The 26,695-nt window shown below is 45.0% G+C and overlaps 1 protein-coding gene across 3 annotated transcripts in view; it reads left to right on the top strand.

Moving 5' to 3' along the window:
- The window catches only part of LOC126457618 (phospholipid-transporting ATPase IF-like), a 650,785-nt gene that overhangs the window by 404,083 nt on the left and 220,007 nt on the right, over positions 1–26,695 (top strand). Inside the window, exon 1 of one of the 3 annotated variants that reach the window (XM_050094077.1) lies at positions 9,119–9,172. The exons of the other annotated variants lie outside the window; for them this stretch is intronic. Coding sequence (XP_049950034.1) covers positions 9,134–9,172 — 39 coding nt within the window. The 5' untranslated portion in view covers positions 9,119–9,133. Of the gene's footprint in view, positions 1–9,118; positions 9,173–26,695 lie in introns of those variants that run through there. 3 annotated transcript variants of the gene reach the window in all.

The following is a 26,695-nucleotide window of genomic DNA, read 5'->3' as shown; positions in this document are numbered from 1 at the left end:
TTACTATTATTACATTTGTTCTTTGCGTTTTATGTAGTGGCCTACCTAACAAAGGATTTGATGTCTTTGTGTAACCTATTGTTAAAAAGAAATTTGGAAATCCTTGTCGAAAACAGGCTATCAGAATTGTTCTTAATGCTTGGGAGCAATGTGTTTATTTTTCTTAAATTTCCAGTCATGGTGCTGTTATTTAGGCAAAAAATCTGGAATCAGGTTTCATATTGTCGAATTGATTTGGGGAGCGTTGGCCAGCACGCGAAAAATGATCGTTTAGCACTTTGAAAATGTTTTTCTTACGCCTATAACTTACAACTTTAACAGATATTAATAACGAGATACCATTTTGTATATTCTGTTCGTAAATAGACCTTCGATATATACACTCATGTGCAGAGAAAAACAGAACACTTTGAAAGACTACATGTACAGTAGTATGTTCTGCATAAATTATTAGCATTTCAGTCTCCTAGGTTCAGCATTTTGCCTGTTGCCTAGCAGGTACAGGGTCCGCCATGGGTCCTGATAACTTGTTCCATGCCCGATGGAGCCGATGCTTATAAGGTGCGACTGGCGTCCTGTGGTACAGTCATCTATGCTGCATTCACCTTTTTCCAAAGTTCTTCTGTGGTGGTTGACATTGGGTCACAGCGCAGCACCCGTCAATTGACCATAGCCCACACATTCTCTATTGGCGACAAGTCTGGTGATCTGGCGGGTGAGGGCAAAGGGCTAACATCATGTGACACCAAGAAGGCACGTGTTCGTGCAACAAGTGGTCATGCACTGTTTTGCTGAAAAATGGCGTCTGAGGTGTTATGCAGAAGGGCTTGGTTACGAGTCACTGGACTCTTTCACATAGATCATACTGGCCGCAGTGTCCTGTACACACACCAGCTGTGATTTGTGGTTGTACCCAACAGCACCCCACACCATAAGGCCTTGATCCGGCGCTGTATCTCTTGTGCGAATGCGGTCGCTGTGATGCCTCTCCCTCTGTCTAAGACGAACCAAAATGCGACCATCATTTTCAAACAAACAGAACACTGTCTGATGCTTTTCCTGTCCCCAGTGACGTCGTTCCATATTCCGTCGCCGTCTGGCACGTTTCTGCACACTCATCAAAGGGAGGCAGAGAAATGGACGACGCGCAGGTGACTCGCGCCGTAATAAACGGCGACAGACTGTCACCTCTGCGTTACACTGTTCTACTTTGCGCCAGAGCCGAGGAGGATGCAAATCTATCGTGCATACGCCATTCGGATGAGATGTCAATCTTCAAGGGAGATGGTCTGTGTGGTGCGACCTGACCCATTCCGTGTTCTACGGCCTTCTATGAATCATTCTGCATACATCCATGGCACTGCCGAAACACTTCCTCCCATATAAGCAGCAACTTTCCGGATGGATGCCACATTTTCTCATGCCAATAATGCGCCTCTTTCAGACTCACTGATTTGACGGTACGGTTGACACATAAGTCTGCGAGGCATCCTGCTCGTCTGCTCAAGTCACCTTCGGTTTGTATCGACAACGAGAGCCGCAGGCACATTTTACCGGTAGGTGGTGTTGCGCCGCGATACCAAATTTGACATTGAACCCGTGGGCCGACATGGTTCAAGTGCCAATCATTCCTGCAGAACATGCAATGCACATGTCCCGTGAATATGAACGTCCTATCTCTAGTCGTTCAAGGCGATCTGCTTTTTCTGAACATGAGTGTGCAATGTTTGCTCGCCCCGTCGGCTTGTCATGGTCGGTACGATTCTCTGCACTTCTATAGCTCTACAGACTCGTATCTAGTCTAAATTGCTCGCCATAGAAAGCACGGATCTACATAGAAATAATTAGAATTTTTCTTGCACAGATCGTTATGCGCGACGTAAAGTTACGTTCAATGTCAGAAAGTAATCTATAATCAGGAGGAAACAAACCTCCGAATTAGAAAATTTGGAAATTTGTGGTAAGTTCTTATGGGACCAAACTGCTGAGGTCATCGCATCGGTCTCTAAGCTTACGCACTACTTAATCTACACTCCTGGAAATGGAAAAAAGAACACATTGACACCGGTGTGTCAGACCCACCATACTTGCTCCGGACACTGCGAGAGGGCTGTACAAGCAATGATCACACGCACGGCACAGCGGACACATCAGGAACCGCGGTGTTGGCCGTCGAATGGCGGTAGCTGCGCAGCATTTGTGCACCGCCGCCGTCAGTGTCAGCCAGTTTGCCGTGGCATACGGAGCTCCATCGCAGTCTTTAACACTGGTAGCATGCCGCGACAGCGTGGACGTGAACCGTATGTGCAGTTGACGGACTTTGAGCGAGGGCGTATAGTGGGCATGCGGGAGGCCGGGTGGACGTACCGCCGAATTGCTCAACACGTGGGGCGTGAGGTCTCCACAGTACACCGATGTTGTCGCCAATGGTCGGCGGAAGGTGCACGTGCCCGTCGACCTGGGACCGGACCACAGCGACGCACGGATGCACGCCAAGACCGTAGGATCCTACGCAGTGCCGTAGGGGACCGCACCGCCACTTCCCAGCAAATTAGGGACACTGTTGCTCCTGGGGTATCGGCGAGGACCATTCGCAACCGTCTCCATGAAGCTGAGCTACGGTCCCGCACACCGTTAGGCCGTCTTCCGCTCACGCCCCAACATCGTGCAGCCCGCCTCCAGTGGTGTCGCGGCAGGCGTGAATGGAGGGACGAATGGAGACGTGTCGTCTTCAGCGATGAGAGTCGCTTCTGCCTTGGTGCCAATGATGGTCGTATGCGTGTTTGGCGCCGTGCAGGTGAGCGCCACAATCAGGACTGCATACGACCGAGGCACACAGGGCCAACACCCGGCATCATGGTGTGGGGAGCGATCTCCTACACTGGCCGTACACCACTGGTGATCGTCGAGGGGACACTGAATAGTGCACGGTACATCCAAACCGTCATCGAACCCATCGTTCTACCATTCCTAGACCGGCAAGGGATCTTGCTGTTCCAACAGGACAATGCACGTCCGCATGTATCCCGTGCCACCCAACGTGCTCTAGAAGGTGTAAGTCAACTACCCTGGCCAGCAAGATCTCCGGATCTGTCCCCCATTGAGCATGTTTGGGACTGGATGAAGCGTCGTCTCACGCTGTATGCACGTCCAGCACGAACGCTGGTCCAACTGAGGCGCCAGGTGGAAATGGCATGGCAAGCCGTTCCACAGGACTACATCCAGCATCTCTACGATCGTCTCCATGGGAGAATAGCAGCCTGCATTGCTGCGAAAGGTGGATATACACTGTACTAGTGCCGACATTGTGCATGCTCTGTTGCCTGTGTCTATGTGCCTGTGGTTCTGTCAGTGTGATCATGTGATGTATCTGACCCCAGGAATGTGTCAATAAAGTTTCCCCTTCCTGGGACAATGAATTCACGGTGTTCTTATTTCAATTTCCAGGAGTGTATCTTACGCTAAGGACAACACACACACATTTCCATGCCCCAGGGAGGACTCGAATCTCCGACGGGGGAAAACCGCGTGAGCCGTGACAAGACGCCCCTAGACCGCGCGGCTAGCCCGCGTGGCTTCCGAATTAGTGACGTGGTCTTAACCAACAACGCTTCTGAGCACATTTAACAAACACGTAGGGACTTCAGAAAGTAAGTTACACATGTAAGACCATCGCGCAACGAGAGTGGCGCATTCTCAAAAGAGAGTACATGTTCCGGGTTTCCTGCAGATAGTTTTGCCGCGGTACACATGACAGCTGCTTCACAGTGTGTGAGTGATACGGCGCGGCTGCAGGACACACACTCTGATGTGAAAGTACGCGGGACAGAGTTACTCTTGTGGACAAAACGTCTAAACTGCACACAGAGTCACCGTGAAATTCTGGCAGTATATGGACCGAGTGGAATGCCGCGTCCAGCCGTAAGGAAATGGTGCCAGCAATTTGACCAAGGCCGCCTGGACTCGCATTCGGAAGGACGACGGTTCAATCCCGCGTCCGGCCATCCTGATTTAGGTTTCCCGTGATTTCCCTAAATAGCTCCAGGCAAATTACGGGATGGTTCCTTTGAAAGGGCACGGCCGACTTTCTTCCCCATCCTTCCCTAATCCTATGAGACCGATAACCTCGCTGTTTGGTCTCTTCCCCCAAACAACCAACCAACCAAGGCTGCAGGGACGTGGGTGGTACTGATCGGGATGGAAGGCCACCGACAATAACCACGGATAACAATGTCCCGTATCGGTGCCATTTAAAAGTGTAGCGCAGCATTCAATAAAAATTACTTGATCTGCCACAATAATGCGTAACTTTCTTTTTGAAGTTCCCTTGCGTATCAAGAGATACCCTCTAGTGAGAAAAGACTTAAGTTATCTCATTTTCACATACAACATCGATTGTCCATACATTTCTGAAGAACCTGTTACTACTGATGAAGTTGCTTATGTTTACAAAAAAGCGAACGTCTCCCCGACGGAAAGGCAGGAGCCCCATTTTGCTTTCTTTCTCTTTTCCTTCTTATGGCCTAGTATAACATCAGGAATTTCAGCTCAGCCTTCGGGTCGAACGTAGCAGTAGTTAGTTTTAGCCCATAATCGTCAGCGAAGAACATACGAACTAGGCAGCCGGCGATTTTTAATGGAGGTCGCGCTGAGAGTGTAGACGTAGTGTGTGTGTGTGTGTGTGTGTGTGTGTGTGTGTGTGTGTGTTTAATGTAAGTGGAGGTGATGAGAGCATAGACCAGCGAAGCAGTATGGATAATGCACATCATTTTTGAGGTTATTAGTTAACTTTTATCTAAATATGTATATACAGAAAAGGTACTGCAGACACACACAAATCATTTGTCAGTTAAACTAGACCGTAAAAATGTGGCTGCATGCATATAATACGATAATTGACTTGTTCATTGTTTATGTCTTTGATGACATAATATTTCAAATGTCATTGTGTAAATGACCTCTGGACGTTGGGACCATCGATCCCGGGTTTTAACCTATTTCCCATAGCTTGTGATTCTAGCGATTTATGGTACCCCTTCTCTGTGGCTGCGAATCTTCCCTCATTCTCGAATGCAGCACCGACTCAGCACGCGAACGCTTTTAATAATAGATGCTGCGGATGTCTGATCTCGTTTCTGTTTAGGTAAGATAGCAGTTATCCATATCGCATTAGCTGAAAGATATTATTCGTAGAACGCATATGCGTTAGGGCGATATCACATATTACATCCACAGACTTGCGTCATAAACTTTGACATTCATGTGAAGCGAAGTCAACAGAAATCTTATCTGCCACAGTGCCTCCACACTTAGTATTTTTTGCGATCGCCGCGAGAATGTTTGTGCTGGCTTCAAAAGCACCAGAAGGTAATGATCAGTCACAGATAAGAATAAATTCTTCTCAGTCTTTTGATAATATTCATTTTATTCATTGCTATTTTTAAACTGCAGGCGAAAAATTTGTGAGTACTACCGTAGATATTTTCCGGGCTCAGAACTGGTCACCAAATTTCTATATATAGTTTCCTGAAGATGAAATCTTATATACGTGTAGTAAATGGAAATGAGCGTTTGGTGTCATTGGCAGGGAGGCCCCTTGCGGGGCAGGTCCGGCCACCTTGGTGCAGGTCTTATTACATTCGACGCCACATTCGGCGACCTGCGCACCGGATGGGGATGAAATGATGATGAAGACAACACAACACCCAGTCCCTGAGCGGAGAAAATCCCCAACCCAGCGGGGAATCGAACCCGGGCCCGTAGGACGGCAATCCGTCACGCTCACCACTCAGCTATCGGGGCGGACATATACGTGTAGTGATGACGTTCAACGTTCATCTTTAGATTGTTCAGTTATATTTAATGCAGCAATAGTCAGCCATTCATTGTCCATTCATTTCGGAAAGCTTAGGCAGAACAAAACTGGCAAGCGCAAGGAGAGTAAGGAAGGGCAGTTTGAAGCGTGTCTGTGGCATTTGATGAACAGACAAGTAATTTAGACAAAGAAAATCAATGTTCCGTCAGTTAGAACAAGAGTCAGTTTTGCGTCAAGGTTTTCTAAATCATGCTTGCTGTAGCCTTCTCTATTTGTCCCTGAAATATACAGAGCATACACAGTATTCTGCGTTCCAAGTTTTTCATTTCTGGACGTGGGAAACAAAAATAAATTTGCACGATGCCAGTGAATGATTTTTGACTGGTTCCAAGCTGACATGAAAACTCAAAGGTAGGAGGAAGAAAAGTTAATGGTATCTTCATCCAATAGTGTTGCCGTGTTCATTCCTTTTTCCTTACGTGGATAGAACAGTAAACGCATCCGTTTTGGAGAAATATCAAGGAATTGCGGATAGTAACTACAGAAATCATGCGTATGCTACATCTGTAACAGGAATGAGCTGGACTAAGCTAAAGACGACACTATCTTTCCTTACAGTCGTAAGTCACTAATACACTACTCGCCATTACAATTGCTACACCACAAAGATGACGTGCTACAGACGCGAAATTTAACCGACAGGAAGAAGATGCTGTGATATGCAAATCATTAGCTTTTCAAAGCATTCACACAAGGTTGGCGCCGATGGCAACACCTACGACGTGCTGACATGAGGAAAGTTTCCAGCTGATTTCTCATACACAAACAGCAGTTGACTGGCGTTGCCTGGTGAAACGTTGTTGTGATGCCTCGTGTAAGAAGGAGAAATGCGTACCATCACGTTTCCGACTTTGATAACGGTCAGATTGGAGCCTATCGCGATTGCGGTTTATCGTATCGCGACATTGCTGCTCGCGTTGGTCGAAATCCAATTACTGTTAGCAGAATATGGAATCGGTGGGTTCAGGAGGGTAGTATGGAACGCCGTGCTGGATCCCAACGGCCTCGTGTCACTAGCAGTCGAGATGACAGGCATCTTATCCGCATGGTTGTAACGGATCGTGCAGCCACGTCTCGATCACTGAGTCAACAGATGGGGACGTTTGCAAGACAACAACAATCTGCACGAACAGGTCGGCGACGTTTGCAGCAGCATGGACTATCAGCTCGGAGACCATGGCTGCGGTTACCCTTGACGCAGCATCACAGACAGGAGCGCCTGCGATGGTGTACTCAACGACCAACCTGGGTGCACGAATGGCAAAACGTCATTTTTCGGATGTTTACAGCATCATGATGGTCACATGCGTGTTTGGCGACATCGCGGTGAACGCACTTTGGAAGCGTGTATTCGTCATCGCCATACTGGCGTATCACCCGGCTTGATGGTATGAGGTGCCATTGGTTACACGTCTCGGTCACCTCTTGTTCGCATTGATGGCACTTTGAACAGTGGACTTTTCATTTCAGATGTGTTACGACCCAAGGCTCTACCCTTCGTTCGATCCTTGCGAAACCCTACATTTCAGCAGAATAATTCACGGCCGCATGTTGCAGGTCCTGTACGGGCCTTTATGGATACAGAAAATGTTCGACTGTTGCCTTGGCCAGCACATTCTCCAGATCTCTCACCAACTGAAAACGTCTGGTCAATGGTGGCCGAGCAACTGGCTTGTCACAATACGCCAGTCACTACTCTTGATGAACTGTGGTATTGTGTTGAAACTGCATGGGCAGCTGTACCTGTACATGCCATCCAAGCTCTGTTTGACTCAATGCCCAGACGTATCAAGGCTGTTATTACGGCCAGAGGTGGTTTTTCTGGGTACTGGTTTCTCAGGATCTATGCACCCAAATTGCGTGAAAATGTAATCACATGTCAGTTCTAGTATAATATATTTGTCCAATGAATACCCGTTTATCATCTGCATTTCTTCTTGGTGTAGCAATTTTAATGGCCAGTAGTGTAACTCTACAGGGTGTCACAGAAACGTTGCCACAAACTTCGAGCCGGCCGCGGTGGTCTAGCGGTTCTAGGCGCTCAGTCCGGAACCGCGCGACTACTACGGTCGCAGGTTCTAATCCTGCCTCGGGCATGGATGTGTGTGATGTCCGTAGGTTGGTTAGGTTTAAGTAGTTCTAAGTTCTAGGGGACTGATGACCACAGATGTTAAGTCCCATAGTGCTCGGAGCCATTTGAACCACAAACTTCGAAGGGCTGTGGTGGGTATCTTGAGGAACAGGTCGAGGATAGGAACCCGTGTGCGGAAACGTCATCCTATGACGCTACAGAGAGTCGAACCTACCGACGCCGGCGCCTGCCTCTAGGCCACCCTTTCGGCAGCAAACCTGACTTTGTACGCTGACGGACCGTAGCCGAAACGTCTCACAGTGCTGTTTGTTGTTCAGACAGTGATCGCGGCTGATTGCCACGATCGCCATTGTAGAAGATGGAGTCGGCTTCTGCGTAGACATGCTTTGTCTCCTATGAATGCGATGCTCTGTTGCCTAGGCGGATGACGGTTTGAGATACGAGTTTCAGTATGCAGTTTATTTTTCTCCAGGAACCCTCTAAAATCGCCAGAAGAAAAATAAACTGCATATTGAAACCAGTATCTGAATCCGTCATCCGCCTAGGCAACAGAGCATCGCATTCATAGGAGACAAAGCATGTCTACACAGCAGCTGGCTCCATCTTCTCCAGTGTCGATCACAGCAATCAGACGCGATCACTGAATAACAAACAACATTGCGAGACGTTCAGCGTACGATCCTTCAGCTTACAAAGTCACGTTTGCTGCTGGAGGCATGGCCTAGTGGCAGGCACCGGTACCTGTAAATTCGACGCTATGTAACGGCATAGGATGACGTTTCCGCACACGAGTTCCTATCCTCGATTTGTTCCTCAAGACACCTTCCATAACGCCTCGAAGTTATCGTAACATTTCTGGGACACCCTGTATAGGAGTGGATACTTCACCTGACAGATTAAACGTACTGGTATCGGTACACGTACCCTTACTCGCTGATAGTTTGATCAACCGACTCTCTATCTACCGGAAGTAGACTGTCGATGTTGCCATTCAAGTCTGACGATAATGACGCAGATAAGATTTACTGTCGTACTGGACGCAGTACATGTAATACTGAGAAATGATTAAGGTACATGAATGAGTGCTTATCTTTATTTTTTTCGATGTGTTCAAGGAACCGGCGGCGCAAAGTAAAGCTCGCTGTTGCGGGAGCTGGGGCCCAGTCATGGCCCGCTGGTGGTGGCGACTCCTCCGCGTGCTTCAGGTAGCAACTAACACTTTAACATACCACGCTATGTGTCGTCAGTGTGTCTGTCCGACGCCTTGTCTCAGTGCTACAGCTATACTAAAAAGTTATCTGTCGATTTTACGTATTTTAGTCGTGCTGAGACTTCTGCAAAATGATTTATGGGCATGCTGGCTTTATTTACTATTCACAGACATGATGTGTTGCCGCACTTGAGAAAAAAAACTTCAATTCTGAAAAACGTTTGTGTGTTTGTATGTGCCTTTGGGCCATCTGCGACGTCTAAGTTTACCAGACAAAAATTTAGTCACCCCCTTAAAAGAGCACTCTGCTCGCTTTGGACCCTGTAGATGGTGTAAAACAGGTACCAGGTGATCATTTCGCCCTCCACCGCTGACGTAAGCCATGGCAGTGCAGCGTTGTTCAAGTCCTACCACACCGCAGTGGAGAAATTAGGAAACTGTGCCCGAATTGAAGACCGCCATTTTCAGCTACAAATATGATTACTGCCCTGTGATTTAAAGGATATAAGAGACAACGAAAAGAAAGCGAAGACCAAAATAGAAGGATGTTTACTTCATAATTCCTACTGACAAGGAATACGATTTCCCAGAAACTTCGGTCACTGCAAGAGGGGATAAGATAAGTGAATACGTTTTTCCGCAGTGGCAAGCATTACGGCTTCGTAATTCTGAGCCCCGTCTTCGAAGCCCGATTATTATTTCTATTTTATAAAAAAATTGGCTCTGAGCACTATGGGACTCAACTGCTGTGGTCATAAGTCCCCTCGAACTTAGAACTACTTAAACCTAACTAACCTAAGGACATCACACACATCCATGCCCGAGGCAGGATTCGAACCTGCGACCGTAGCGGTCGTGCGGTTCCAGACTGTAGCGCCTTTAACCGCTCGGCGACTCCGGCCGGCTTCTATTTTTCATTTGTCTAGTCGAATTAAATCAGGTGACGCTGAGCGAATTAGACTAGGAATTTTGCCATTTGGGCAGCAAAATAACTGGCGATGGCTAGAAAAGCGTTTCTGAAAAAGAAAAATTTGTTAACACACAATATAGATTTAATTGTCAGGAAGTCTTTTCTGAAAGTATTCGTATGGAGTGTATCCATGTATGGAAATGAAACATGGACGTTAAACAGTGTAGGCTAGAAGAGAATAGGAGCTTTCGAAAGGTGGTGCTACAGAAGGATGCTGAAGATTTGATGGGTAGATCACGTAACTAATGAGGAGGTACTGAATAGAGTTGGGAAGGAGAGGAATTTGTGGCACAAGTTGACTAGAAGAAGGGATCGATTGGTAGGACATGTTCTGAGGCACCAAGGGATCACCAATTTAATATTGGAGGGAAGCATGGAGGATAAAAAGCGTAGAGGGAGGCCAAGAGATGAATACATTAAGCAGCTTCAGAAGGATGTAGGTTGCAGTAGTTACTCGGAATGAAGAGGCTTGCACAGGATAGAGTAGCATGGAGAGCCGCATCAAACCAGTCTCTGGACTGAAGACCACAACAGCACCCATGTCAGTAGGAGATTACTTCACGAATGTTTTCCAATGTATAGTAAAATAACGTTGTCCATATTGGTCTACAAATTGTATGATGAATGAATTTATAAAAGCAATAAATTAATGACAAAATTATTCGAAATGGTTTTCGTTGAAATTACTTTAGAGTGTCTTGATTCATAATCTACATCTACATCTACATCTACATTGATACTCCGCAAGCCACCCAACGGTGTGTGGCGGAGGGCACTTTACGTGCCACTGTCATTACCTCCCTTTCCTGTTCCAGTCGCGTATGCTTCGCGGGAAGAACGACTGTCTGAAAGCCTCCGTGCGCTCTCTAATCTCTCTAATTTTACATTCGTGATCTCCTCGGGAGGTATAAGTAGGGGGAAGCAATATATTCGATACCTCATCCAGAAACGCACCCTCTCGAAACCTGGCGAGCAAGCTACACCGCGATGCAGAGCGCCTCTCTTGCAGAGTCTGCCACTTGAGTTTATTAAACATCTCCGTAACGCTATCACGGTTACCAAATAACCCTGTGACGAAGCGCGCCGCTCTTCTTTGGATCTTCTCTATCTCCTCCGTCAGACCGATCTGGTACGGATCCCACACTGAGGAGCAATACTCAAGTATAGGTCGAACGAGTGTTTTGTAAGCCACCTCCTTTGTTGATGGACTACATTTTCTAAGCACTCTCCCAATGAATCTCAACCTGGTACCCGCCTTACCAACAATTAATTTTATATGATCATTCCACTTCAAATCGTTCCGCACGCATACTCCCAGATATTTTACAGAAGTAACTGCTACCAGTGTTTGTTCCGCTATCATATAATCATACAATAAAGGATCCTTCTTTCTATCTAATCCGTTGCAGGCGCCAGTTTTCGGAAAAATGATCCGTTGTGCGTGGTTTTCAATGAAATTATTGTCAGCACGTGGAATTTTCAGCGATGTTACCGACGTGTCTTCCGCGAGTGAGGTTCATACGAAGAAATGTCGCTCTGGCAAATCTGCCTTTGCGCGATACTAGTGGTGTTCGTAATTTCTGTCTTTCGGATGTTTCTACGATAGTTATCATCCAAAGTGTTGCGCCAAATCTTTCTGAAGAGTGAAGACAAGATTGAAATATAAGAATTTAAAAAAATAGATATAAAAATGAAATAGAAGAATATGAGAATCTAAAAATGTTGTATCCCCTGAAAATACCATACATAATGTATGACATAGTGAAACCCAGTTGTAATTTTACAATTCATCCGTAATTTTACAATCCGCTAACTTGAAAAGAAACATTCGTTTAGTGATCTTCTACGAACATGGGTAGATGCATGAAAAAATAAAAAAACACGAATAAAATCATAACGGGTTACGAACACGTGGCGCATAAATGACATATCACGACGGTAGCCACTGTGCCACGAGTGTCGCGCCAGAAAACGCCTCAAAATTACTTGGAAAACGTTGACCGTCGTTTTCTCAGAACAGGTAGAGTATCTAGGATAAGCCGAGATATGTGTTCGCTTATTTTGACTCCTCGTCCACTGAACGATGTCTCTGGAAAACATGGTTATGGCAGTTGCCGTGTTCTCTGCGTGGGTAATAACGCTGTCTCAAACGAATGTAGTTTCCTAAGTTTTTGTATTAGATCTCCATCAACAGACGGGAGGTTATAAATATCTATTCAAGAACGTGGGGTTCGTTTGTTACAAGTTTGTGCGAAAATGTGTCAAGTTTTCGACTCAAGATAATTGCATAAACTTATGAAGCAGCGTATAGTAGATTAGTTTATCATTCGCTAAATTTTTCACTGTCGCTTCTTGTTTAATATTTCCCGGGACATAGTCTGCGTCTGTGTTTTGCGATTATTTTTCATTCTTGTATGATATTATTTTATCTGCGTACTTTCCTTTCTCGAATTTTTCATTCAACTAGCTTGGACTCGAATAATTGTAATCTCGGCTACCACTTGAACGAGCCATTTCATTTTCACACGTTTTTCTAAGGTCAGGGATGCAAAATCCACATGAACGTTATTTGAATCTGTTAAGTTATTGTATATGTGACGATTCATCGGATATAAGACATAATTTACTAAGTGCAAAAACAGCGTTGCCTTGCAAATAGCGGCCTCACTGCGGGAGCTCTACACTAGCGCCAGTGAGCGGTCTAATCAGTTTTAGTAAGTCTGTGCGTTGTACTGGTGGCGTTCAATAAGTAACGCGCAATTTGTTTTTCTCGGCCAATTTCGGTTCATATAATGTGGAATTTTTTGTGAGACATCGTGGAATATTCCGGCTTCAGACCCTACAGTTTTCATGAAAGTCCGATAGGTGGCATCGTAACTGAGGTACGTTCCCATCACATAGCTGTCATTGAGTTTCTTTTGGCAGAAAACCAGAACATCGCAGATATTCGCAGGCGCTCGCAGTGACGTGCAGTGAAGAAAAGCACGGTGAGTCGTTGGGCGACGCGTCTGTCATCATCGCAACAAGGTCGCGCAAATCTCCCGTGTGCCGGCCGGCTGCAAACAGCTGTGACTCCTGCAATGTTGGAACGTGCGGACACTCCCATTCGAGGTGATCGACGGATCACCATCAAACACCTCGCTGCACAACTGGACGTCTTTGTTGGTAGTGCTGACACAATCGTCCACAAACTGGGGTACTCAAAGGTGTGTACACGCTAGGTTCCTCGCCACCGACCATAAAGAGCAACGAAGGACCATCTGAGCGGAGATGCTTGCGCGTTACGAGTCAAATCGTGACATTTTTTTGTCGAACATCATCACAGGTGCTGAACCACGGGTTGTGTTCGATGTCCTCCCTCATGGTGCAAGGACCATCTCTGAAGCGTATTGAAGAAACGACTTCAGCGTACTCGTCTCCACAAAAATACAAACGAACTTCTCCTTTCCATTACAACACAAGGCCTCTCACAAGTCTGCGCAACCGAGAGTAGCTCACAAAACTTTTTGGTCTCTTCTTTCACATCCACCCTACGGCCCGGATCTCGCACCTTCCGACTTCCATCTGTTTGGCCGAATGGAATATGCACTCCGCGGGAAGCAGTATGTGGATGGTGGAGAGGTTGCTGATGCAACAAGAAATTGCCTTCGACGTCTACTAGAAGAGTGGTATAATGCAGGCGTACAGGCGTAAGGACGTCGAATTGAACGGAGAAAAATTCAAATGGCTCTGAGCACTATGGGACTTAACATCTGAGGTCATCAGTCCCCTAGAACTTAGAACTACTTAAACCTAACTAACCTAAGGACATCACACACATCCATGCCCGAGGCAGGATTCGAACCTGCGACTGTAGGGGTCGCGCCGTTCCAGACTGAAGCGCCGAGAACCGCTCAGCTACAACGGCCGGCGAATTGAACGGAGATTATGTTAAAAAAAATTGGGTCTTGCATTCAAAAGAGTGGAGAATAATATCATGTGTTGGAATCCTGAACAACCTGCATCCAGAAAAAAATTTGTTGCTGAACGTGCCTCGTATATGTGACAGTCGGTTGTACGGAATTTCTAGAAGGCGCGGTCGCACGCACACCCACACCCACATTTCCTACGATTCACACAGGCAGTATTTTGTCGTGATTCCGAAACCAGCCACAGGTTTCGTAGAGAAAATGCCGACGTGGATATCCTACACTCTCTTGTACTTTTAAAATTAGGACATCCATGTTGATTTCTCCAACAGTAAAGGGATCACTTGATTATAAATTTAACTGTTTTCAGAGTTCGACGATATGTCTTTTAGTCAATGTTATAACGTCAAAACACGAAAGAGACTGGCAGTCGGAATTAATCAATATAGATTGTGGTAGAGCACTTGCCCGCGAAAGGCAAAGGTCCCGAGTTCGAGTCTCGGTCCGGCATACAGTTTTAATCTGCCAGGAAGTTTCAATCAATATACTCGTTTATAAATGCGAACATCCTGATTGACTGATACATCACTGAAAGTTGGAAAGGGATTGATCTTGTACTGTAGGCATCGTTTAAGAAGGGATTTTTCGAAATTGCATCTCTAAGGTTGTGAAATACGGGATGAAAGGTTTATTGAAAGTATGTCGCTACTGATGAAATTTTGAAGTTCGAACGACGTGTTTTAGCACCCCTACGTGGGTGAGCAGTGGGTGAAAGTTTTCCTTGAAAATAAATCATTGTAAATAGCTACTAAAGCATTCTTAAATATTAAAGATATGTCTATGGAAAATGGTACTTGACTTGTCGGTTAGAAATAAAAAAAAGTGATTCAGTGTTTTTGGAAATTCACTCCCTAAGGGGGGTGAAATAGGAGCTGAAAATTTTCATGAAAATATTTCATTGTGAATATTTTTAAAGCCAAATCTAAGAAAATTTTAGTTGACTTCTCGGTTAGAAATTAAAAAAATACGAGTTCCAGTATATTTGTAAATTCAGCCCCAAGTGGATAAAATAGGGGATGAAAATTTTAATGGAAATATTGCATTGTGAAATCATTTTCGAACTAAATCTCTGAAATTTTGTACTTGCCTTCTCGGTTAGAAATGTAAAAAAATTGTTTTTCAGTGTCTTTTGGAAATTCAATCCCTAAGGGGGTAAAATAAGGGACGAAAATATTTATGCAAATATTCTCTAAAACAAAAAAGACACACCACGTAGGAATTATCCGAATGGGATGGAAATCAGTAGATGTGATGCACATGCACAGATAAACAAATTATTACAGTTTCAGAAAAGTTGGATAATTTATTCAGAAGAAAGACCTTCATAAATTGAGTAAGTCGATAACGTGTTGATCTACCTCTGGCCGTTATGCAAGCAGTTGTTCGGCTTGTCACTGATTGACAGAGTTGTTGGATATCCTCGTGAGGCATATCGCACCAGATTCTGTCCAACTGACATGTTAAATCGTCAAAATCCCGAGCTCGCTGGAGGGTCGCCCATAATACTCCAAACCTTCTCAACTGGCGAGACACCCGGCGACCTTGCAGGCCAAGGTAGCGAAGAGTTTAAAATATGTTGCAATTAATTATGTGTACAACATAAAAAGTCGATTAAATAAAAACCAAAAATCTGTGCAGACAATACAGTCTACGTGAGCGAATCAGCTGGCGCTAAGCTAGTGTTAAATAAATAGGAAAGAAGAGAAATATAAAGGAGAAGTACAGTTCATCTATGTTGGAAAAATGCTGTACATAAAAGGATTTTGTCCAGTAGATTGAGTAAATAGCTGCCACGTGGTGAAAGATTCGAATAATGACATGTTTAGTCGTAGAGAGTAGTGCACTCTGAGGATGAGAGAAGTTTTGGTAATGTTATTAAGCAACAGATATTAAGGCATAGTAAGGAGACAATGCATTTTCGAATAGCGACAATTTTAGTCAGTTGTGACAACGGAGAATTTGTTAGTAGTACGAAAATTGTACAAACTCTCAATTAGTTGAATATATTTCAAGAACGATGTAATATAAGTACAATTTCGGTACAGGTATTCTCACTGCCTTCGTCAAATTAATTACACTGAGTTTGAACCTTTTAGTAATTCCCGGTAGATATTTAGACATACAGAACATATTTTTACAGAATATCTTCATCGGCTACCACACCGTAAGAATACAGTAAGAGGAAATCACTTCCGTCTTAGTTGCAAAAGAGCAAGACTGAATGCAAAATCCCGTGAATTGGTCATCGTGGCCGGCCGGGGTGGCCGTGCGGTTCTAGGCGCTACAGGCTGGAGCCGCGCGACCGCTACGCTCTCAGGTTCGAATCCTGCCTCGGGCATGGATGTGTGTGATGTCCTTAGGTTAGTTAGGTTTAAATATTTCTAAGTTCTAGGCGTCTGATGACCTCAGAAGTTAAGTCGCATAGTGCTCAGAGCCATTTGAACCATTTTTGTGCATCGTATCATACTTTAGTTGCACGTATGTAAACTCCATGTTCTTCTCTAGAACGAAAATAGTAAACCTTGCAACACACGGAGGAAATTAGAGAGTCATGCAAGAACGCACAGAAATGTAATATTCAGAAACACTGAAAACAGATAAACAGGGAACCCATTTGTGAAGGAAATGTCCTGCCGCATAAATGTTATTAGGATCTCTGAGTGGGACTCTCATAATTCAGTCAAACATAGATATTTCCTTGTTTTTAAAATGATAATCTTCAGGTGTTTACTCCACATCGATTAACTCTCCAAACATCTCACATACAGTTATCTACTGTGATCCCAGTACTTGCTTGCAGAAGACTACTACACATGAAACACATGTCGGGCCTGCTCTGCTTTTCGCCATCCGAACAAGAAGCAACATGTGACGTTACAGCTAGCAGTTGGATTCATACATTGATTACTCAACTAAGAAAAAGCATTCCGTATGAACAGAACTATTTTGCTTCGAGATACTTAGTTGAAGGGGTAAACAGAGAAAGTTAAAATGGTGACAACTATACAGCCTCTACTTCTGCTCATTTTGCTGTCCTCTGTGTACTTTGTACGGTTATTTTCTATCACATACATTATCTTATCAAAAGTAATATGAGGCGTGTCCACTCTTCGGCTTTATGATTGCTCGAACTCGGCTGCAGATATTTACAGCCAGGCGTCTGAATCTCTGTGGAGGAATGGCACTTGTTCTTCCACAACAGCCGAAACCAGAGAAAGTGATGTTGGACGATGGGATCTGAAGCGAAGTCGACGTTCCAGCTCGTCGCAAACGTGTTCCATTAGGTTCAGTTCGAGACTTAATGGGCAGGCTAGTCCACTTGAGGGATGTTGTCCACAAACCATTGCCTTACGGGTGCTATTTTATGAGGAGGGCTCTGTGTCGTGCTGATACAAACAATCACCGTCTCTAAAACGTTCCTCTACTGTACGCAGGACAGATTGCTGGAAGATGTGTTCACATCCTTCGGTATTTAGTGTTTTCTTAAGCGCAGTAAGGGGACCACATACTTTCCACGTTAAAAACACCCCCACACCATAACACCGTCTCCTCCATACTTAATTATTGGCACTAAACAACATTCTCTAGGTATTCGGTAAACTAAAACCTTTCCATCGGGTTTCCACAGAGTATATCGTGATTCATCACTCCAAATCACTAGTCATTCACAATTGTCATTAAGCAATGACTACAACAATATCCGGCTGAAGAAGGGCTGCTCCACCACTGTACTCCACTGTTTTTAAATCCCTACCCACATTCTGCTGGCGGACTACTGCTAGCAGTTTGTAATTCAAGAGTGAGAATTTCCGCGGATTTCGTGCGATATCTTACAGCAACCCTCCAAAATGCTCGATGGACCCCATCCGTCAGTACACAAGGTCTTTAGCCATGGTTGTTTCTCAGCGTTTTCACTTCACAATCATGCCACCAATAATCAACTTGGGCACCTTAAGAAGAATTGAAATGTCTCTGATGGATTTGTTACTCAGGTGACATCCACTGACTAGTCCACGGTCGAAGTCGCTGAACCCTCCTGATCGACCCATTCTGCAGTTACCGTTTCTCTACCGTCAAAACAATACTATCCGCCTCCTTTTGAACTGGCGGGTCCACTTTTAGTTACATCTGGTGGTCAACACCGGTACTTTCGTTCAGATAGTGCATGTTAACCTGCATACTCTATCTGTTACACACACTGACGAATGAATGTTCGTAGCGCTAAATATACCGGGTGGTTACAGTTAAACTTCTCCTATATAACACGTTATAGCGCGGAAACTAACTACCGTACGAGTCACAAACTTGGTAATATTAATGTGCAGAATAGGGGGTGCATGATTCCCATGCTTCACAGCACCACCGTGAAGTTCCAGCTACGGCCACCAGGTGCCGTGATTAGTCATCGTGAATCATACTCCCATAGACCTGGCCGGCCGCAGTGCACTTGTTGACGTGTCAGCATGAGTTTGGATAAAAGGAGCAGGGTATTATTGATGAAGCTCTATAATCTAAACAACGAAACTCTGCAGATGCACTTCGAGAATATCGCCTGCTGAAAAGATTACAGAAGGATCCCCTTTCTCCACCTGCTGTGCGGAGCATGATGAAGAAGATGTACCACAGATGGTTGATGAAATCGCTGTTGTTATGATAGACAACGCCGCGCGCAATTCCAGATCGTCAGGCCCTGCGCGTGCTGTGTTACGACAGTTGAACATCCCGTGGTCCATTGTACGCAAAATACTTCGAACTATTCTCAAATGGTATCGCTGCAGGATCCACCACAGGACGCACAACGGCGTCTTGACTTCGCTCTCCACTTTCTCGCAAGGATTGAATTTGACGAGGGTTGGCCCTGGACCATCCTATGGGCAGACGAAGTTCATTTTTCTCTGACGGGTGAGGTGAGCACACACAACTGCCGAGACTGGAGGTCCTCACCTCCAGTCACTGTGCATGAAGTGTGGTGAACTTGTCACTGTACGGCGTGGCTTCACGGCTGCTTTCATCATTGACACTTTCTTTTTCGAACAAGTTGGCGCTCAAGGAGTAAAGACGTGCAGTGTGACTGGCCAGCATTACTGCGATATATTTCGCCAGCATGTCATACCCGCCCTACAGGAAAGAGACGCATTGAACTGAACAGTTTTCATGCAAGTTGGCCCACCGCACATCGCTCGTGAAGTTCACCTACTTCACCGAAACACATTTGGAAATATTATCAGCCGGTCGTTTCCAAATTCTTGGCCGGTACGATCATCTGATCTCACTCCATGTGATTTCTGGCTGTGGGGCCACCTGAAGGAGAGCGTTTACCAGGTATTCACAAATGTGGTGATCTGAAGCGCAGCATATCAAGAGAGGTAGCCAGCAGACCTACGGACATGCTTCGTTCTGCTGTGCAAAATGCAATCCTGCGCTTTCAGGCTCTTCTGAACACTGATGGGAGCCATATTGAGCCTCTTTTGTGGCAGTATGGTACTGGTATATAATGATATGATGTACCGTAGCAGCACATTGAGTGCGTTTCAGTTCAACTGATTCTGCATTATTTCTCTTCTCCATGTCGTTGATATTAATTCTACAAAGTTTGTTACTAGTACGCTAATTAGTTTTACGTGTTATAACGTGTTAAATAGGAAAGTTTAATTATAACAACTCGGTAATATAAACATTCTTATAGCCAAAAGGTTTGATTTAATACATTCGAATTATCTTGCGGATATTTAACGCTCACGAAAAGTTACGGCGTCATTCACATCGTAACAAGTTTGACCCTTTCGGCATGAATTATTATTACCATTACAAACTTACTTTATAAAATTTTACACGTCAGGTATACTTTGTTTGGCCAAAAAATGCTAGGTGATATGATATGGAGCGCCTTCTGTCCTTATTTTAAGATTCACTGGCAGCTGTACAATCGGAACATCCTTATCTAGCGCCTTTTATGTCCTTATTTTAAGATTCACTGGCAGCTGTACAATCGGAACATCCTTATCTAGCGCCTCTTACGTCCTTATTTTAAGACTCACTGGCAGCTGTACAATCGGAACATCTCTAGCTCGCTCCTCTTATCTCGATATGCCGAAGATGTCACTGATCCACTTATTGCTGAATAAGCCATCCACTGTAAATGACGAGTAAGTAAAGAAGAATTTGTATGAGTGTACCACTCCGTAAATCGCACTCAGGCCACCTGATAGACAACGATTATCTCTTTACAGCGTCAGCACATCGCGCCACCGTCTGCGCTCCGCGCTTAGCGTACCGTTTCCCGCCGCCGAGGCTTGAACCCAGTGGCTCAAGGCTGCCAGGGATTCGCAGTCAAGGAGATACGCCCCTCCCACGGTACACAGCTGAGCTGCACTCTTCCCTCTGACGCACGTACAAGTGCTGGCGTAAACACGACCTCCAGTTCCCGCGTCACGGAGTTACTCTGTGACAGGTGGCTGTCGCCTGGTGCTGCAGTACTGTGATGACTCTACAAGTGCCCTGGGGCTAATACAGCATCGAACATGGAAATCTCACACGCACAGCTATATTTGCTTTTTAAAAGAGATTTCCGCCATTTGGCGGTTAATTGTTCACTTATTTTACACAGTCATGATTTCGTCCTTATAGCCGTTCTCAAGGGTATGTTGAATCTATTGCTTTCCAGAACCTCAGCGCTGTGCTCCTCTTTCGGACGAAAGCAATTCGCACACTTGCCTTTGTTGAAAATATTGGGAGCAAACTGTTGACATGATGTCCCACGATCCGACACACATCGGCGTAAACTAGAACACGTGAGTTGGGCCTAAGGGTAGAGGTTGGATCTGCTCAGTTGCAAAATATGATTCTGCCAAGCGTCTTTTCAACGATTACGTGAACAACGTGTGCAGTGGCAAGAAGCCACTGCGTGCAGTAATGAATGGTGCTGCTGTATTCGTCTGGCTGTTGTTTACATCGATCACTGGGCGAGAGCCTGGTTGACGTAGTAACAATTTGTTAGCGAGCCATCGAATTTCCATTTGGGAGATAACGTTGCTACTCTGCTACATTAATTTTAGTTCCATTTGGTGGATAAATATGTTCGAAGTGGAACAATACGGAAGACCTAGGAATAAGAGCGTTGTACGAGGGTGGTTTGAAAAGTTCTCGGAATCACCACGAGAGGTCAGCGCTAGCGCAACGAGTTGTTCACGTGGTATTCATTGAACTGTTGCCTGTAAACACGTACCACGTCAGTGCTCTTGGAAGAGAGCTGTGCTGGTGACGTGGTTCTGTTGTTCCCGCGTAGTGATTTCGGAGATGGAAAAAATCGAGATTCGGACAGTGATTAAGGACTGCGTAAAGAAAGGTATGAAAGCAAACGACATTCATACCGATTTCCAGAATACTGGGGGACTCTGCTCCTTCATATTCAACTGTTGCCAAGAGGACACATGACTTTAAATTTGGTCGGCAGAGCTTATATGATGTTCCGCGCAGTGGTCGGCCAAGATGTGTCACTACTCCAGAAATCATTGCAAAAGTGCACAAAATGGTCATGGAGGAGCGTATATTAAAAGAGTGCGAAATTCCTCACGCTTGCCAGATGTCATCTGAAAGGGTATATCACATTTTAACTGAAGAATTAGAAATGAAAAAAATTATCTGCAAGATGGGTGCCGCGACTCTTGACCCTGGATCAAAAACGCATGAGGATGGACACATCGGAACAATGTTTGGCCCGTTTTAGGAGAAACGAACAAGATTTTTTGCGCCTATTTGTGACCACAGATTAAACTTGGGTGCCCTACTATACCCCAGAGACAAAACAACAGTCAAAGCAGTGGAAACTTGCTGATTCTCCGCCATTAAAGAAAGCAAAGACAATTCCTTCGGCGGGAAAGGTCATGGCATCAGTGTATTGGGAGACGAAGGGGATTCTACGGTATGTTGATGAATTGAAGAAGGGGATTCTGTTTGTAGATTATCCCTCCACTGGGAAACAAAATACTGGAGAATACTGTGCTAACCTCCTGGATAAATTGCACCAAAATATACGTGGATAAGACTTGGTTTAGCATGGAAGAAAGTCATCTTCCATTAAGACAATGCGCCCACACACGTGCTGTCGCCATGCCAAAATTACACGAACTAAGGTATAAATTGTTGCCACACTCGCCTTATTCACCTCATATGGCTCCGTCAGACTTCCATCTCTTGCAAAAACTGAAAACTTGTCTTCGTGGACGAAGATTCACTTCAAACGAAGAATTGATAACCGGAGTTGAAAACTATTTTGCAGGCCTGGAGGAAACTCATTTTCGAGATAGGATCAAGGCACTGCAACATCGTTGGACCAAGTGCATTAATCTACAAGGAGACTACATTGAAAAATAAAAAAAGTTTCAGTGATGTAAGTGCTTTTTTTCTATTCCGTTCCGAGAACTTTTCAAACCATCCTCGTATTATACGCCGGCGTGTATCGAATAGTATAACAGCAAAGGAACAGCATTCATGAAGCCTCAGTGCAAGAGCAAGATCTTCACAAATTGAGCAGGTCAATAGCGGATTCATTTTTCCACCTCTTGCCCTTATGTAAGCAGTTATCAGACTTGGCATTGACTGATAGAGTTGTTGGATGTCCTCCTTAGGGATATTGTGCCAAATTCTTTCTCGGTATGGATAAATACAGGACCTGTTGGGTTATCAAGAGAGTCTTATATCATTCTTCATGCAAAGTAGCGGCACGTTCAGATAACGATGTTGGAGGTGAATACTCGTCACGCACCCTTCTCTCCAAAGCAATAATACTGAGATCTTGTGGCCAGGGGAGACGCGACAATTCATCCCCGTGCTCACAAAATCAGTCCTGGACCACGTGAGATGTATCAACAGCGCCCTTGTCGTCTTGGAACACGACATCATCATTGGGAAACATACATTGTACCATGGGATGGACATGGTCAGCAAAAATGGTCACACAATCCTTAGCAGTCTTGCGACCTTACGGAGTAATCGTGGAGGGACATGGAATACCACGATATGGTTGTCCAGACCACCATCTAACCCTCGCCATGTTTCGCTCTTGGGACGTAAACTCAGCCAGAAATTGAAAACAATGTGAAACAAGACTCATCCGACCAAATGACTTTCTTCCATCGCTCCATAGACCCGTTTTTATGACTTCAGCACCATGTTTTCCTGTTACGGGTATTTGCATCGTTAATGAGAGGTTTTTGTATTCCAGCTCGCCCTGCAGTTCCTCGCTTATTGAGCTCCCTTCGTGCTGTTTTGGTGCTCACATGGTTCGCGAGCGCGACATCCAATTCTGCAGTGATTTATGCTGCTGCCATCCCCTTATTTTTCGTCATAATTTTCTTCACAGACCCTCCCTCACCATCACTTAAATCCCACTTTCGTCCTCACTGTGACTTAGCGGAGAGAAGTCTTCCGAAGTAAGAGTCATTTCAGGTGTGCCGCAGGGGAGTGTCGTAGGACCGTTGCTATTCACAGTATATATAAATGACCTTGTGGACAACATCGGAAGTTCACTGAGGCTTTTTGCGGATGATGCTGTAGTATATCGACAGGCTGTGACAATGGAAAATCGTACTGAAATGCAGGAAGATCTGCAACGATTGACGCATGGTGCAGGGAATGGCAATTGAATCTCAATGTAGACAAGTGTAACGTGCCGCCAATACATAGAAAGAAAGATCCTTTATCATCTATCTACAATATAGCAGGTCAGCAACGGGAAGCAGTTAATTCCATAAATTATCTGGGAGTAGGCATTAGGAATGATTTAAAATTGAATGACCATGTAAAATTGATCACCCGCCAGGTTAGCCGAGAGCGCTAATGCGCTGCTTCCTGGACTCGGGTAGGCGCGCAGGCCCCGGATCGAATCCGCCCGCCGGATTAACGACGAGGGCTGGTGTACCGGCCAGCCTGGATGTGGTTTTTAGGCGGTTTTCCACATCCCCCTAGGTAAATACCGGGCTGGTCCCACGTCCCGCCTCACTTACACGACTCACAGACTTTTGAAACACATCCGCACTTTTCCATGATTTACACTGGACGCAGACAGATGGAGTACTCTGATTCCGTCCCGGGTGGTACAGGGTGGCGGCAGGAAGGGCATCCAGCCACCCCTTCACATTAACATGCCAAATCCGATTTAACCACGCCAACCCCGCGCAAAATGCGGGACATAGGCGCAAGCGATAGAATAGACCATATAAAATAGATTATCGGTAAAGCAGGTGCCAGACAGATTCATTGGAAGAATCCTAAGGAAATGCAGCCCGAAAACAAAGGAAGTAGGTTACAGTACACTTGCTCGCCCACTGCTTGAATACTGCTCACCGGTGTGTGATCCGTACCAGATAGGGTCGATAGAAGAGATAGAGAAGATCCAACGGAGAGCAGCGCACTTCGTTACAGGATCATTTAGTTATCGCGAAAGCGTTACGGAGATGATAAACTCCAGTGGAAGACTCTGCTAGAGAGACGCTCAGTAGCTCGGTACGGGCTTTTGTTGAAGTTTCGAGAACATACCTTCACCGAGGAGTCAAGCAGTATATTGCTCCCTCCTACGTATATCTCGCGAAGAGACCATGAGGATAAAATCAGAGAGATTACAGCCCACACCGAGGCATACCGACAATCTTTCTTTCCACGAACAATACGAGACTGGAATATAAGGGAGAACCGATAGAGGTAGTCAAGGTACCCTCCGCCACACGCCGTCAGGTGGCTTACGGAGTATGAATGTAGATGTAGAAGTAGATAATGTTTTTCGCTTACCCTGTGTGCGGTATAAATCTTCCATAAGATGCCTCTTCAAACACCAAACACTTCGGCTGCCTTGGTTATGGAACCACCCGTCACACGAGCACCAAGAACTTGCACTCGTTCGAATTCACTTAGCTCTGACATCATGCACTCCCAGATACACACACCACTGTTATGTCTACGACGGACACTTGCAACGTACTGAGAACATTGCAAAGGTGCTCTTCGTGGTCAAATGCAACAGCGCAACCTGCAGGTATAGCTAGCAGTTGCATTTGTATTCAAACATGCATTTCTCGCCGTGTTTCCGTATTTTTGCCCAACCCCGGTACATTCACGTGAACTGTATCGGGAAATTCCATCCAGGATAGCGAGGTTCTAGCTTTAAGATACTATAGCATGGTTGTACGACAGCCTAAATCCACATTTATGTGATGACCCCGCAGTTCACAGTTACGTGCTTAGCAGAGAGAGTTCGCCGAACCACCTTCAAGCCATTACTCTTCCGTTCCACTCTCAACCGGCGCGCGGGAAAAACGAGCACCTAAATCTTCCTTTCCGAACTTTGATTTGTCTTATTTTATTACGTGATCATTTCTCCCTATGGAGGTGGGTTCCAAAAAAATATTTTCGTTATCGGAGGAGAAAGTGAGTGACAAATTTCATGAGAAGATAGTGTCGCAACGAAAAACGCCTTTGTTTTAATGATGGCCACCTCAATGGATGTACCATGTCCGTGGCATTCTCTCCCCTGTATCACGATAATTCAAAACGAGCTGCACTTTTTTTAACTTTTTCAATGCCCTCCGACAATCCACTCTGATGAGAATCTCACACTGCACAGGAATACTCCAGCACATTACAGACTTCAACTATTGTATTCCCCTTTATTTTCGCTGTTCAATTAATTATTGAAAACTAGTGTATGCCGACATTAGCGACATCTGGTGAACTTACAACACAAACATCTTGTGTCTACTGTACGGCGGCTTGTTCTGAACAGTAGTGCTACTGACAACATGACTCGTGCATATGATGTTATTTATATATATTTGACGATGCTGTTGCTGATTCTGATTGACGATGCCATGATGGCTGCAGTACATTAGGACTTTGTTTTTATAAAACAGGTATGCCTCTTCATACTTAAAGCGCACAAATGCATATACTTGTCAGTAGTAATTTTCATTATGGTCTATGTATTGTTTTTAAGCTGTAGACAATCTGCGAGTGTATTTATGTTTTTCCCATGTTTTGCTGCAGATCTGATGATGGTCATTATAGAACAAAACCGGTAATCTGTTTACAAAAAGTCTGTAACCATAAACGTAAATTAAAGGAAACGTATAATACTCCAGAAGATGGCGGACAAGCATGGTGTAAGCAGTCTCTTTAATAGACCTGTTGCACTTTCCAAGTGTTCTGCCAATAAAACGCGGTCCTACTTTACTCACAACATTGTCTGCGTGATCGTTCCAATTTAAGTTATCCGTAATTGTAATCCCTAAGTATTTAGTCGAACGCACAACCTTTAGATTTGTTTGATTTACCGTGTAACCGAAATTTAGCGGATTCCTGTTAGCAGTCGTGTAGATGACTTCACACTTTTCATTATTTAGAGTCAGTTGCCACTTTTCGCGCCCTCTAGATATCTTGTCTAAATCATTTTGCAATTGGTTTTCATCATCTGATGACTTAACAATACGGTAAATGACAGTATCACCTGCAAACAATTTAAGAGGGCTGTTCGGATAGTCTCCTATGTCGCTAATTTATATCAGGAACAGCAGATGGTCTATATCTCTTC

This window comes from Schistocerca serialis, chromosome 2 (assembly GCF_023864345.2).
Source record: "Schistocerca serialis cubense isolate TAMUIC-IGC-003099 chromosome 2, iqSchSeri2.2, whole genome shotgun sequence".
Lineage (NCBI taxonomy): Eukaryota > Metazoa > Arthropoda > Insecta > Orthoptera > Acrididae > Schistocerca > Schistocerca serialis.
This window is presented reverse-complemented; position numbering and strand designations above follow the sequence as displayed.